At 36.6% G+C, this 16,882-nt stretch overlaps 1 protein-coding gene and 1 non-coding gene across 2 annotated transcripts; one reads left to right on the plus strand and one right to left on the minus strand.

Moving 5' to 3' along the window:
• Positions 2,513–14,213, plus strand: LOC109836930 (protein BCCIP homolog). The gene is made up of 6 exons (XM_020404977.1): positions 2,513–3,200; positions 3,777–3,986; positions 4,087–4,152; positions 4,774–4,866; positions 4,945–5,001; positions 13,705–14,213. Exons 1-6 carry the CDS (start codon positions 2,676–2,678, stop codon positions 13,801–13,803), a joined length of 1,050 nt encoding a protein of 349 aa, XP_020260566.1. The 5' UTR covers positions 2,513–2,675; the 3' UTR covers positions 13,804–14,213.
• TRNAS-GCU lies at positions 15,000–15,081 on the minus strand. The gene has a single exon. It is a non-coding gene; the product is annotated as a tRNA-Ser (tRNA).

The following is a 16,882-nucleotide window of genomic DNA, read 5'->3' on the forward strand; positions in this document are numbered from 1 at the left end:
CCATGTTCTCATTCCATGTCAACTTAGAGATAAGTTAGATTTTAAAACAATAAAGTGTAGATTCATAGGGTATTTAGAAAAATCAAAAGGTTATAAGTTCTATAATAAAGAAAAAAGATCCATTAAAAGCAGAGATGCTATATTTCTAGAGAATCTAGAGGAAGAGGAACAAGTTCAAGAGGAAACAGAACCTCTAACTGTAATAGATGATGATTATTACAGTATTGTTCCTACTAATGACCCTGATATTGTGAATGAACCTAACCTTGAAAACGATGAAATACCTATGAAAAATAATGTACCTAATCAACCAGTTATAGGCAACAAAAGGCCAAGAACACAACCTTTATAAATGGATGATTGTTATTTTTATTCATGTGAGTCATCATGTTTCTTGGTAGATACAAATATAGAAGAACAAGATCCCTTAATCTTTTCTGATGCGATGAAATCGCATGAATAAGCTTTATGGCTAGAATCTATGAGAGAAGAACTTGATTCTATAGAAAAGAATAAGGTATGGGAGTTATGTGATCTACCAGAAAATAGAAAAGCCATAGGATGCAAATGGGTGCTCAAAAAGAAATATCGTGTTGATGGATCTATTGATATATTCAAAGCACGGTTAGTTGTCAAGGGTTATAACCAGAAGGCAGGAATAGATTTTCAGGAGACATATTCTCCTGTAACTAAATTTGCATCCATTAGAATTATTTTGGCTATTGTTGCATATCTTGATTTGGAATTATTCCAAATGGATGTTAAAACTGCATTCCTTAACGGAGAGTTGAAGGAAGCAATATATATGCAACAACCTGAAGGTTTTCAGGTGAAAGAACAGGAATATAAAGTTTATAAATTAATAAAATCTCTATATGGTTTAAAACAGTCTTCTAGGCAATGGTATCTCAAATTTTATGATGCAGTTACTAAACTTGGTTTTATTCAAAATAAATTAGATAATTGTGTATATGTCTTAAAAAGTGGGAGCAAGTTTACTATATTATCCTTATATGTGGATGATATATTGCTCGCTGGAAATAACATAGAAATGTTGAATAAAACCAAGGCAGATCTCAGCGAAAAGTTTGAGATGAAAGACATGGGAGATGCATCATATATTCTTGGAATTCAAATAATTCGAGATAGAAAGTCTAGAATGCTAAGTTTAAACCAAGAAAAATATTTAAGATCAGTTCTTAAAAGGTTTGAAATGGAGAATTCCAATCCGGCACCAACTCTGTTGGTTATGGGAAAGAGATTATGTAAAGAACAAAGTTTTGGAGAAGGGCAAAAGCCATTAGATGTTCCTTATGCTCAAGCAATTGGAAGCTTGATGTATGCAATGTTGTGCATTAGACCTGATATAGCTTATGCTGTGAGTCTAGTCAGTCGATATCAAAGTAATCCAGGACCAGCACATTGGGAAGCTGTTAAAAGGATTATGAAGTATATCAGAGGTACATTGACTCATAGATTAGTTTATCAAGCTGATTCGCTTGAACTCCTCGGTTATTCCGATGCTGATTTTGGAGGTGATAAAGATGATGAGAAGTCCACTTCGGGACACTTATTCATCTTTGGAGGAGGGGCTGTTTCTTGGAGTAGCAAGAAATAAGGATGTGTTGCTAGATATACACAAGAAGCTGAATATATAGCTTGCAGTAGGGCAACTACACATGCTGTCTGGATAAGACGGTTTTTGATTGATCTTGATCTCAATTTGTTAGAAGAACCTATTGATATTTATTGTGATAATCAAGCAGCAATTAGCTTAATCAATAGTGGCGTGAACAGCTCCAAAGGAAAACATATTGAGATCCAGTATCACTATATTCGAGATATTGTAGAAAAGGGAGAGGTCAAAGTGACTTATATCCCTACTACAGATATGATTGCTGATCCTTTGACAAAAGGAATACTAGCGGAATCTTTTATCAAACACGTAAGTTTGATGGGACTTAGGAATAAATAAGTCCAAGTAAAATTTTATGAATAATGAAATAAGAGTTACTCTCTACGGATAGTGGGAGTAATGGTAAGCAGAAATATCCGATCTCACGGATAGTGGGAGGCATGTCACTTGGTTAATTTGGTCAAGTGGGAGATGTTAGCTTGACTCGATCATTGATGACCAAATCAACCACGATTTCTCTGTTTGAGAGAATGGTGGAGAACGTGAATCGTGGGTGGTTGAGAGAAAATCTCTCATGGGGACGGATCTGAGGGGTAGAGATGACGGGTTAAGCTCCTATATAAGGAGGTCCACTCTCCTTGAGAAATCACAACGAAAATCAAAGAAAACCCACTTACTCATTACCGGAGCCCCTCAAAAATCTGTTCTTTCTTCTTCCTTGAGTTCAAACAGACAGTCATCTATTTTTTGGTGAACATCTTAAAAACAATCAATTCCAACACGTATGGAAAATTAATAAGCACTGATCGCCGAGATACAAGCATGAAAAGGGGCACACGTGCAAAGGACGTGCACCATACGGATGTGAGAATGAGAAGGACATAAGCGCCTCTCTGAATCTCTTATCCGGGTAATTGGATCACGGAACTTTGTGGAGTTGGACCCGACCTCCTCTATTAAACCCTCGAAGGGCTTAAACCTCAAAATTCGTCGTCGTCCGTCGCTCTCAAGCTCTCTGCGTACTGAAGAAACCCTAATAATGGCCGATTCCAAGCCTCCGCCAAAGCGCCGCCGGCAACTCCCCGAGGTCCCCACCTTCTCCTCCTTCGCTCGCTGCATCTCCAATACTAGGGTTTCATCTTCTCACACTTCCCCTATCGGATCCCGATCCAAATCCCCCGAGCCCGAACCAGAACCAAAACCAAAACCTAAACGGATCGAGTCTGCTTCTTCTGATGACGATGATGACGCGGATGAGGAGGAGGAGGAGGGATCTATGGAGATGGTTCAAGCGGATTTCGGGTTCTTCGACCCGAAACCCAATGACTTTGGGGGAGTGAAGCTCTTGTTGCAGAATTATTTGGATGATAAAATTTGGGATCTTAGTGGGTTTGTGGATTTGATACTGGAGCAGACTTCGGTGGGGAGTGTTGTCAAATTGGACGGCTACGATGAAGGTTATGATGATGGTGATGGTGATGGTGATGAAGGCGATAAGAAGGACGATGATGATGATGATGGTGTTTATGCTGTTGTTAGCGCTCTTAATTTGGGGCGATATGCTGTAAGAAATGTCGTTTCTTTTTTACCTTCCCTTTTTCTGCTATTTTCTGTGAATCATGCTTCAAAATTTCATATTGCAGTGGGCCAATGGCGCATTTCATATTTTTTTTGCTCGACTAGTTCGATTAGACCACATTTTAGGCTAAATCTTGTAAAAAAAAGAAACATTTAAGCAAGATGTAGTCCAATCTCTAATCACCCCTAGCTGAGTGGTCTTTTCGAAATTCGTCTCTGACCATATCCCTTAAAAGCTTGGTCTTACTGTCTAACTCTAGTGATACTCCTCCATTGACGCTTCAAAATGATTGATTGAAAGGAATTGCAAACATAAAGCACTCATCAAGGTAGGACACTTTCATTATTGTTTGGCCTAGATCAAAGGTCCTCATTCAGAGAAATATGACCTCTTTTATTGTGGCAGGAAGATTCGTAGAGGTTTTCAGTGTTAGTACTTGCTCAAGATTATTTTTTATGCACTAGTTCCAAGTTCTAGTAACTTTGAGTGAAATAAAGATCTATATGATGATGAAAATGCGACCATGACATGTAGAATGGGGTGTTGTATTTTTTCTTTTAGGGTCATCGGTGTATTGGAGAACTGAAGAAGTTCTTGCTTGGGTCATGCAATGGTGAGAGCACCAAGAAGAAGTTGAAATTACTGCTGGAAGAGCAAGCAAATGAGGTAGCTCTCTTGGTTTCTCAACGGTTTGTGAACTGCCCTTACCAGTTAGTGCCACCGTTGTATGAAGGTCTATTCAACGAGGTTTCTTGGGCAACAGAAGATGAGGTTGGATGAGAATTCAGTAACTTCTAAACTTTGATGGGTTTGTGATTTTTGTTCTCCTTCTTTTTGGTCACTTCAATGATATATGTGCACACTTTGACAGCCCACACAAGAACTACAGGACTCCTTCCGTTTCAAATTCTATTTATTGTTCACCAGAATATATGAGGTATTTGTTTTTTATTCTTTAAATGTCAGTTTAAACTGTTTTAGTGCCTCTTTGTGGTTTGGCTTCTTTGATAGGAGTTAATCTCAGTGTGACATCTGCAGGGGAGCCTTTGTTTTGTTAGATACATTCGGTACTCCTGACTGCTGGTTGATCATTTGAATTTTTTTGTAGAATCTGTTTTAATTGTAGGAAAGTATATAGAAAAGTATTTTAAAAAAATATTCTATTGAAAAAAAGATCAGTTTTCTAATTCCACTTCTGTTACATAATCAACTTTCGGGAAGCTAAAGAAAGAATGTAATAATACAGTGTGAGAAAATTTTAAATTTTTTGCTGATTTCCACTTAGTTGATTCAAAAAACCAAAAACTTCCAAACTTGTCACGTGTATCTAAAATCATTTTTATGGAATATGAGTCAGACAATATTATATCTAGATAGTTGGAAAATCTAATTTCTAGGTTCTATGTCCAACTGAACTTTTGCCTAGAATGAATGTTCCTCAGCTAAGTTGGAGATGATATAAGTCATGAAAAGTGTACCTATTAAACTAAACTAGTCAAGCATTTTCCCCTAACATAGTTCATAGTTATGTTTAACTTGTTTTTATGTATAATTATAGAAGAAAAGTATTGCAAAGAAAAAGGCGGGAGGAAAGCAGGATTGTGATGAACCTATTGTTTATGTGAAGGCCGAAGATGAAATATTCCGTGAGGTATTGTTTTTATTTTATAGTAGTTATCTTACTTTCTTATCGCTTTAATAGCTGACATACTTTATTCTCTCATTTCAGCTCAGTTCATGGTCATTTACGTTTCCTTTGCATGCCGAGCACTTAGCTCCCCGTGAGGTATGATAGTATGTCCTTTCATGGCATTGTTAATACCCCAATAATTTTGTTAATATATATTGCAGGTTTTGTTTACATAATAAGTGCTTTCCATCCAAGAACAATACAAGCGACTCTTATTTGCTACAAAGAATAGAAACCCGCAACAAAATCTGCAGCTGAACCTTATGAGCTCAGATTATTCTTTTACCATCCTAAATTTTAACCTCCTATTGTGCGTTGATTTGAGGGGAAAATATATAAAATACATAACTTTTGCTTCCATGGTACATGTGCAGTATGGTATAAGTTGTATACCACAGCCTCCTGATTATGTGCAAAGATTCCACAACACCCTATCCCCTCCATCCCCTTTCTCACGTCAGCTCTATCATGGACTCATGGTTCTTATCGGTTGGCATGGTTTAGTCCTCAAAGAGGATACCGCTATAGCTTGAATGAAGTTATTTATCACCATAACCACAGTCATAGATGAAGATAAGTTATTTAGAGTGGAACCAATAAAGTTTTGCCCATTAGGAGAAAAGTTTTGCCTGTTTTGAGATAGCCCCCTAAAACTTATTGTTTAAATTATAAAATTAATGTTAAAAACTAATTTAATGATATCTGGTAATCTATAAGAATATCATGCATCACGTGCAATGCACATATGGTATACTAGTTACTGTAAATGAGCATAAAGATGTCAATCCTTGCCCAACCAAAGCGTATTAAATCTTAATTACAATCTACAGTTCCAATTGTTCATCATCACACAGTTAACTCCAGTTGACTTATGTTAAATGTATGAAGCAAACAACTAATGATATTGTTTTGTCTCGGTTGATCACTTACACCCTAGTTTTTTATGATCATGTGAACTTTAACTATTACCAGTTATGTTTAACAGAATCCAATTTATCCCTATTTTTCTCTAATAAAATTCTAATGCAACAAAAACTCATCATTAATCTCTTTCTAGAGATCATAACTTGTCGGATGCTTATTTGCTGTTTTTCTAAGTAACATTTATAGTTTACACAATAGAACAAAAAAAAAACCTCCTCAATTTTTATTTTTATTTTTTTAAGAAGAAAAACCTAAAAGCTGTAAGAAATTTGATCTATTTTGGCTAAGGGATTTTCCCCTTCCTTTCGGATAGGGGTGCTCTGAATCTTTATTGTAGTAGCGGGGGCTTCACAGACGCAGAAGATGTGGCTTCACAGACACAGAAGATGTCTATATAAGAGTGAAGAATAACAACACTGAATAAACACAGTGAAGACAAAGAGAACAGAGCACAAGAATTTAATGTGGTTCGGTTAGTATGACTTACGTCCACGAGAGAGAACAGAGAACTTCACTAATCACAAAAGAGAAGATTACAAATGAGATCACTCTCTAACCAAAGAATCACACAAAGAAAGAGATTAACTCTTTCTCTCTCTCTCTCTCTCTCTTCTCTAACTCTTTCTCTCTATCTGTCTGATTATTCTCCCTTCACCACTCCCCCTTTTATAATCTCTCAAATCTAATAAAAAATTAAACAATGGTTGGTGTAATATTGTAGGAAGATACGTGATTGGTGTAATAGTATAGGGAGGTAGGTGATCATATACAAAGTCAAATAACAACAAATATCCACCTTGACTTTAAATATGAAGATCTTCTCTTTATTCTTACTGTCTCGCCAGAAGCCCATTACGAGCTTAACATTCGCTTTGTTAAACTCCAAACAATTCGAGACAATGCTTGAACTTACGCGAAGCTCGTCGCGAAGGTACGAGCTTCGTCATCATATCTGTTAGATTATCTGCAGTACCAATTTTCTCAATCTTGATGATTTTAATTTTTCTGATAAAATGATACCTGACATCTATATGTTTGGTTTTTTCATGATACATCTAATGCTTCATCAAATGTATAGCACTCTGGCTGTCATAAAATACCGTAGTAACACCTTGGTGTAAGCCGAGATCTTCAACCAAACGTCTTTATCAAATAGCTTCTTTAACTGCTTTTGTCATTGACATATACTCTGCCTCTATGATAGACAAAGTAACTGTCAACTATAGAGTCGCCTTCCAACTAATGGCACTATCTGACAGAATGAATATATAATCTGTCAGGGATCGTCTGTTATCTAAATCACTCGCATAATCTGAATCTGAATAGCCAAGTATGCTGTAATTTGAATTTGTGTTCCTGTCAAAATACAAATCAATATTAACAGATCCTCTCAAATATCTAAGTACCGATTTCACAGCCTGTCAATGCACCTTTTTAGGTTTATCCATATACCGACTCATAATACTAACTGCATGTGAAATATCAGGACGAGTGCAGACCATAGCATACATAATGCTTCTAACTGCACTCGCATAAGGAACACAAGACATGTACTGCTCCTCTTCAGTCTGAGGTGATAAATCTGCTGAAAGACGAAAATGAGCAGCAATCGGAGTTTTCACAGGCTTGACATTAAGCATGCCGAATCTTTCCAACACCTTGATGTATTTCTCCTGAGATAGGAATAAACTTTTTTCTTGTCTGTTCCTGTGGATCTCCATCCCAAAATCTTCTTTGTTGCTCCTAAGTCCTTCATCTCAAACTCATGTTTGAGTTGAGATTTTAACTTGTTGATTTCTGACATATTTTTAGCTGCAATCAACATGTCATCAACATACAAAAACAAATATATGAAAGAACCATTATTGAGCTTTTTATGATATACACAACTATCATATTTACTCCTAAAGTAACTATGCTCAAACACGAAAGTATCAAATCTTAAATACTACTGTCTCGGAGACTGTTTCAACCCATAAATAGATTTATTCAACCTGCACACATAATTTTTTTTATTTTCAACAATGAACCCCTCTGGTTAATGCATAAATATCTACTACTCAATCTCACAATGTAGAAAAGTCGTTTTCATATCAAGTTGCTTAAGCTCCAAATTAAAATGAGCAGCCATGACAATCAACACGCAGATTGATGTGTGTTTTATAACTAAAGAAAATACTTCATTGAACTCTACACCTTCTGTCTGACTGTAACCTTTAGCTACCAAACATGTCTTGTACCTTATAGATTCTGTATCAGGAGCTCCTATTTTCTTCTTGAAGACCCATTTACAACCAATAATTTTCTGTCCCTTTCGTGGTTTCACTAACTTTCATGTTTGGTTCTTGTGAAGAGACTCCCATCTCTTCAGTCACCACAACAGTTTAATTTGCAGCCTCCTTATCACTAATAGTCTCCTTATAGGTAGAAGGTTCTGGAATTTCAATCGACTCTGTTATACTCAAAGCATAAGCATGTCTGCATAACGTTGAGTAGGTCGGATTTGCCTTTTTGTTCTCCTAATGGCAATATTATATTGTTGCTTTTGCTGTGTATCAGCATTTGAAGTTGAACATTTCGCAGTATCAACTAGTTCAACATGAGCGCCCTCAAGCACTCTCTTTGAAGCTAAGCTCTCTAGCTCTACCTGTTTACTGGACTCTTTTTTAGTATCTGTGGTATTAATAAGAAAATTCTTTCTCAGGTGAAGCATATATTTCTCATAAAAAATATCCCTACTAATAATAAACTTAGGTGATTTAAAATTAGAACACCACAATCTATATCTCTTCATCCCAGTAGCATATCCTAGAAAGATAGCTTTATTTGCTCTGGGTTCAAGCTTACCATCATTAACATGAAAATAGCAGAGCAACTAAATACTCTTAAATGAGAGTAATTAGCAGGGGCAACAGACCATACCTCTTATAGAGTTTTAAAATTAATTGCTGTAGAAGGAGATCTGTTTATCAAATAACAAACTGTATTGACTGTCTTGGCCCAAAAGTCTTTTGATAAACCAGTATTAGAGAGCATGCGCCGAGCTCTCTCTAAAAGTGTTTTGTTCATCATTTCTGCAACTCTATTTTGTTGTGGTGTATGCCGATCTGTACGATGACGTACAATACCTTCATTCTTGCAGAATTGGTCAAACTCTGTAGAACAAAACTTCATCCCATTGTCGGTTTTGAGGCGCTTCACTTTCTTTCCTGTTTGCTTCTAAATCTTAACCTTCAATTGTTTGAAGGTTGCAAACACATCACTCTTATGCTTCAAATGATACATCCAAATTTTTCTGGAATAATCATCAATCAATGTTAGCAGAAATTAAGCTCCACCTTTCGATGGAACCTGAGAGGGACCCCAAATATCTGAATGAATATAATCTAAATTACCATTTTTTCTATGGACACCGGTACTAAAGGAGACTATATGGTGTTTGTTGTAAACACAATGCTCACAAAAGTCTAGCTTACTAATTTTTTGATCACAAAGCAGACATTGTTTGCTCAATATATTTACTCGTCCCCCACTCATATGCCTTAACCTCATACGCCACAAATGTGTGGTGTCAGAATCTGAATTATCTGAAGATGACAATGCTACAGCACCTGTCACTATATTGTCTTTAAGGATATAGAGGGTATTTATCTTCTTTCCTTTCATCACAACAAGAGAATCTTTATTAACTCTCAAAACTTCACCTTCAGTTGAAAACTTAAAACCATTTGAGTCAAGGATGCCTAAAGAATGAGGTTTTTTTTTAACTCTGGTATATGTCGGACATTGCTTAATGTTCTAACGATACCATCATGGGTTCTAAACTTAATTAATCCGATACCAACAGTCTTGCAAGGCATGCTATTTTTCAACAAGACATTCCTACCATTGATAGATTGCTATGTGACAAACCAATCCCTGTGCGGACACATATGGTAGGAACAACCCAAATATAAAACATACTCATATTGTGAATGAGTATTAACACTAACTGAAAGAACTTCATGTGAACTAGAAGACTCTTCAGTTACAGTGATAACTGAAGGTTTCACCTCCTCAAACTTTAACTGTGAATTATCCTTTGCTTTGAGCACTGGACAATTAGGTTATGTATGCTCATACTTGTGACAATAATAACATTCAATATTTTTTCTTAGCATGGACTTTGATGTAGACATATTTCTAGATTTGCCTCTACCACTAACACCCTTTTCAGGACGACCACGAGTGAATAGGCCTTCAGCTTGATCCTCTCCTCCTACAACAGACACTTTTTGTCTTAATTCTTTTAAATGTAAGGCTGATTTGACATCCTCCAAAGAAAGTGTATCTCTACCATAAAGCATACTATTGACAATATTTTCATAGGAAGGAGGAGGTAATGAACATAACAAGATAAGTGCTTGATATTCTTCGTCGATTTTAACATAAATATTCTTTACATCCATAAGAATAGTGTTAAGTTCATCTAAGTGGTCTTTAATTCGTATACCTTCCTTCTTGCGAAGGGTGAAGAGGCGTTGCTTCAAGTAGAGCTTGTTCGTTAGAGATTTCGTCATGTACAAGCTCTCCAACTTGAGTGTAGGCTGTCTAAAAATTACTGTAGATAGCTGATCCTCATCAAACACCGATAATGAAAGTTACAATCAAATGACTTTCACATTAACAAAAATAAAGGCTATAATTGGAAGATTATCACGTAGATCGAGAAAGATTATAATTCGATGACCTTCACGACAACCGATGAAATCTCTGATTCAACAGTCTTTACAATTAACGAGAGTTACAATCTGACGACTCACATTTCAAGGAGCTAAAGTAAAGATTACAAGACAACGATATTTGCAAAAACGCTCTAACAGAAGAGATTACAAGTCAACGATCTCTTCAGCCCAAAACACAAAACTCATCTCTACGTCCTAGAAATGAAACACAAGTGGCCGCATTCCATAGTCAAAGCAATGCAGCTTTCAGCGTTATAAACCACCAACGCAACTCAAATCTAGCTGCTAACGCAGCTTCCAGCGTTATTAGCCGCAAACGAAGCTCACATTCAGCCGCAAACACAGCTCAAATCCAGCTGCTAACACAGCTTCCAAACGTTACGTTCGAACGCAGGATTCACGTTCAGCAACACAGGACCTGCGTTTGATTCATTCAAGCGTGATTCAAACAGTTTCAGAAATCGTTTTTCATCCACGATTTGGGGAGCGGTTTAAGAGGGGTTGTTACACCCGATTAATGGGGCGATTAAGCCCCCATTAAGGAGCGGATTAAGGGGACGGTTACACCCCTTAATCCCTTATAAATACCAGAAACTCAATTGAGTTGGGACTCTCTTTTTCTTAATCAAAATTCTTGGAGATATAAAGGCATCTTTCGAATCAATCTTTTGGAGATCGACACAAGATTTCTTAGCAGAAGAAGGATCTCGGCAATATTCAGACCCTCAGAGTTGTTCTTGGAGCTTTCATCAACCTTGACTTACAAACCGATTTTTGGTTAAATCAATCAACTCTTCCATAGAGTTATATAACTCGCTCAGAGTTCCCTAACTCATTAAGAGTTTCAAACTTGTCACGTTAGTTCGTCCAAGACTTCGAGTCAAGAGGCGAAGGCAACGTTCCACGAGGTGAAACGTTCGGATCGTCAACAAAAAGCAAACTCGACGCAAGCATTCGAGGGAGACATTCCATCGACACTTAGAAGAACACAAGTTAAACAAAGGGAAGGATCTCCGTCGATTTTTCTCTTTTGTAAATCGGGAATCCGATACAAGAAGATTGTAATTTCTTTTTCTAAGTTTGTTAGAGAGGGATTGCATTGAGAGAATTGTAATTAATTCTTTTTCTAAGTCTGTTAGAGAGAATAATACATATTTAATTTTCTAATTTCTTCTTTTAATTTTTCCCAAAAACATTGAGTCACAAGCCGGCAATGGTATCTTCATTGACAACCTCCCGCAAGACCTCATCGGCCCGACACTATGCGCCTTCATCTCCAGCTCTTCTTTCTCATCATCGGGCATAGATTCCGACAACTGAGCCTTTCCAGACAAGTCTTTCAATAGTCCTTGTTGTACTAGGAGAGCTCTCATTTTTACTCTCCACAAACTGAAGCTGTTTTTTTCATCGAATTTTTTCACTTTGTAATTTGTATAAGACATCTTGAAGACCATCAGAACAGCAATCGTATTTGTGAACAGTAACCATATTTGTGAACAGTGACCGTACTTGTGAACGATGTTATACTCGTGAAATAGTGTCCATTGCCTTTAAAGAGTACATGATAATCTAATATATTTTCTGATGTGGAGGATCCACTTTTAGTGGCAGTCACATAGCATACGATAAGTGGATACACGCACTCTAAGACAGGCTTTGATACCAGTTTGTAGCAGCGGGGCTTCACAGACACAGAAGATGTCTATACATGAGTGAAGAATAACAACACTGAATAAACATAGTGGAGACAAAGAGAACAACACACAATGATTTAACGTGGTTCGGTCAATATAACCTACGTCCACGGGCGATAACAACAAAGAATTTCACTAATCACAAAAGAGAAGATTTCAAATAAGATCACTCTCTAACCAAAGAATCACACAAAGAAAGAGATTAACTCTTTCTATTTCTCTCTTCTCTCTCTTATCTCAAACTCTTTCTCTCTGTCTGTCTGATTATTCTCCCTTCACCACTTCTCTTTTTATAACCTCTCAAATCTAATAAAAAATTAAAAATGGTTGGTAGGTGATTGGTGTAATAGTGTAGGGAGGTAGGTGATCATAAACAATGGTTATGTTGTTTTTGGTCTACAGTGGCAAATTGAACGTATAAGTATAGGTGTAATGTGTATCAGAAAATTTAAATTTATGATCGAGTATTTCGTGCAACTTATGGGAAGATAAATTTGAAATTTGGGTTAATTTTTACTTTTATTAGAAGTTCAGGAAGATGAATGTATGTGGAAATTGGAATAGAAATCTGATTAAGTGAACTATCACTAGGGAATACCTAGCAATACATGGAAGAGTGAGATTTATGAGCTCCCAACAGGTGGGAAAGTTTTTCGTGCTGCACTTGGTTACTTTTGTATGATATCTAATACCTAGCAAACAGACCCCGAAACATTTAATCAGAAAGAAAACTGAAGTTTGGTATTCTGAGTTGATGCAAGAATACAGATACTTAAGCGATTAGAATCCAATTAACATCAAGCACAAGTTCATCCTTTTGAAGGAAGTTATAGCTTAAAAAGAACTAGGTATCAGAAGTACATCTGAACTGATGATATTCATGGAAGCAAGTAAAGCTGAAACGTTTATCAGAAATTATTACCAGCTGCCTTGTCTTTGTGTTATTCATTTTTTTCTGTGGTGAGGAAAATCATCGTCATTGTCATCATCATTCACCATTTATTGTTATTAGGGTTTTGTGTGTATGCGCCCCTTATCATGCATTTTTGCAAAGCTATTCCCCAAATCATCAATTTTGGAAGAAACGAGAACCAAACCAACAAATTATCAACTTTGATAGGCTAATATGCAACTTCAATGAAAAAATATCAGCAAATCTGTCGATTTTTTACTCATCATAGCCAACAAAGTTGATAGTTTGTTGGAGGGGTACTTTTGCAATTATTGACATTTGGGGGATAGTTTTGCAAATTCACACGCGTTTACCCCTTATTATTATTGGTTCCTCTGGTGCTTTTTCATTGGTTCCTCCAGTGCTTTTTCATAGCTGCATTAACCTAATCATGTGTGGTTTTTTTTTCGTGCTTTCTTATTTTTGCAAAATGGGGAAAAAACATGATTAAAATATCAGTGTTTTGTCTTTAAATTTTAATGAGTAAGCTTTTTCGTTTTTGCAGCTGAAAAATTACAGGACAATGGGGCTAGTGATGGCTGTAAAAGCTGATGAAATCCCCAAGTTCCAGACAAAGTTGAAATCCTTACTGGCTGAATCCTAGTGTTGTGACATGATGCATTGTCAATCTTTTCCTGTTCTTTTCATCGTTTGTGATAAGTTTTGACCTTTGCTATTGCATCCCGTTCAAGAATTTGACTTCAGAATCCAACCTAGGCGGCTGACTTGGACCAAGAGGTTGATGTTTACATCCTCTATGTGTTGATTGTGTTGGAAAATCCGAGTTTTACTAGAGGACCAATGATTCTTTTCCTTTTTTTGGGGGGGGTTCTCCCCTAAATGTAATCTCTGTCCTTGATTTTGTGAGTTGCAAGGAGGTGTATTGTTCGGGTTTTTTGGACCGACAATGAGATTGTACTACCAATCTATGCATGACTGTATTTGTAAGAAGAGAGGAAACATTAACTAAAGCTATTTATTCTGGTAGTAATAGTATTACTTTTGTTATGACTATATTCCTGCAATGAGGAGAGGCCTGCATTATCTCTGATTTCTTTTCCCCAGATTCATTTGTTCACACATCTGAGATTATGTTCCTTTTCGTGTTATGACCTGGTCGTTCAAACTTCAAATAATCAATACACGGGAAGTTTTCTCCCCGCAATTAGTTTCGTTTGTTTTCGCATCTGAGATTATGTTCCATTTCGTGTTATGACCTGATCGTTCAAACTTCAAATAATCAATACACGGTCAGTTTTCTCCCCCCCATTTAGTTTCGTCCCCAATCTTTCTGGTCTTGTATATTAGTCTACTTGTATCTTTAAGCTGGTTTATATCAGAATGTAGTAAGTTCACTGAAACAGAGAAAACGCCGGATTCAGCGAAAAGTTACATGGAGAAAGTACTTTAGTCGTCCTTCGTGAGATGTGTAAAACTTTTACTCATGCTTAGAGCAAAAATTACTATGTATGTGTGTCAGCTGAATTGATCCAGGAATTATGAAAGGAAATAATAATTCACGATGTCAATATATACTCCATGCGTGTAACTTGGGCGAAAGCCGACATGGAATCAATCAATCAACCGAGGAGGGAAAAAAAAAGCTATGGTGGAAAGAAGATTATGCTTTGTACGGCATTGGATCCGCCAGCCGTAAAGCATTGAAGAGGAGGGGGTTGAGGTGTTTTATCGGAAAATAATGGTGGAGAAGGGAATTCGAAATAAAAATTCTCAAAGAGGGGTAAAAGGTAATAAAGCAGGCGACAATTCAAAAAAGGAAAAGAAGATTAAAATAAGTAACGTCGCCTGAGAGATTCGAACTCTCGCGGGGAAACCCCATGTACTTAGCAGGCACACGCCTTAACCACTCGGCCAAAGCGACACTGTTGAGTTCTTTTTACTAACAATAAACCTTGTGTTTACGTCTGTTTACGAACCAAAGCTCATACATTTTGAATAATTTTGAGACATATTGGTACCAACTAAACTGTTTGATTACCCCTTTTTTAATTTATTCAAATTAGACTAGTTTCAATTTTAAGACCTATTGTTCTTGTTTAGACTAGTCCTAAAAAAACATTTTAATCCTAAAAAAAACTGAGCTAATATTGGTCTATCCAAACCTATTTTTCTCAAAATAGGACCACGTTTGAAGGATCGCCACATTTTAAAAAGTTGCCAAACACACCCTCAAATTTATCACTTATCAACTACTTGAAGCATCTTATTCCTATATCAACAAGCATCCATCAACTACTTGAAATATCTAATTCCTATATCAACAAATACCCTCGGTCTTTGCACTTATCAGACGTTATTTGCCGCCACTGCTATCTTAATCAGTCAGTGACAATGCTATTATGTGGTCTCCTTATCTTATCTTTAGATAGATGAGTCATTGCCTCCATAAAAAAAAAACACAGTCAATTCTAATAACAAGACGAAGGCCATGACTTTTTGACCCCACTCCCAAAATTTATTCAGAATCCGACACGTTCATCTTATCTTGAATGAAACATATATGTGAGTCGTATCTGCATAACTAGTGAAGCGGGCACGTGCCGGCCTCGTTACATGATGGAATTGTCCAACTCAATGAAGAAACAAAAAAACTATTAAGATTAGATTGATTGGGCTCAGTTTTCAATTTTCAACCATATATGCTCAAAAGTTCTCAATAAATCTGTGCAACTCGTGTTAATAGCATTTAATGTAAATGTTGTTGTTTAATTTATACATTTAATGGCTTTCATAATTTCTTTTGCTTCATGTTCCAATCTCTCTCCTTCAGTTTCGTGTCTCCATTTTTTGCTTTTCCACAAATTAGTAACAGACAAATCCTTGTCTCTTCAGTATTTTTCTGGTTGGGTTATTTGCATATATACTCTTAAAATCATGAGTATTTGTAAATTACCTCTCAAACGTCAGCAAATCAACCTTCCAAAGTATCAAATTTTTTTTTAAAAAAAAGAACACCCCTAAAATCAATAAAATTGATCTGTTACTATCACGCACAATAAAATTGATCAAAAAAAAGTATTTGTCTACTAAAACAGCTCGAAATTTTCTGGGGCTATCACAAACAATAGAATGATCCATCTTGTGACCGATCATTTCAACTCAAACTTTATATATATCATTGCGACGACTTGGTAGGAAAAAAGACCCTCTTATGTTCGAACTACCTCAGGAGCTAAATGCGTACATGCAACTATTTAGAAAGAATTGAATATTAATGCAACAGATGTTGGTGTAACTACCAAAGTTTCCTGTACTCTCAACTATAAGCTATCTGTGAGTCCCAGCCATATTTTAATAAGGACCACTTACTTTAGGTGGCCCACATGAAAAATAACGATCAACGTATATGAATACAAATCATAACAGAATGCTCGCACAGTGCGGAGCGTTCTGAACCATATTATGAGACCATCTCCAACCCATTGCACCAAAATCCCATTGCACCAAAATGATGTAAATTTTGTATCAAAATGGTGCAAAAGTCACATCAAACAGTAATACATCTCTAACGGGTCCAACTATTCACACTCCCAAACAGTAACTTTGGGGGTGTGTGAGGACTAAATTGCCCTTCTCCCATCGGACAGTCAATCCGGTGGGTAATTAATTTTTCTGTCTTTTTTTGTGTCCCACCGGACACTTTTTTTTTGTTGCCCACCGGA

This window comes from Asparagus officinalis, chromosome 4, assembly GCF_001876935.1.
Source record: "Asparagus officinalis chromosome 4, Aspof.V1, whole genome shotgun sequence".
Classification (NCBI taxonomy): domain Eukaryota; kingdom Viridiplantae; phylum Streptophyta; class Magnoliopsida; order Asparagales; family Asparagaceae; genus Asparagus; species Asparagus officinalis.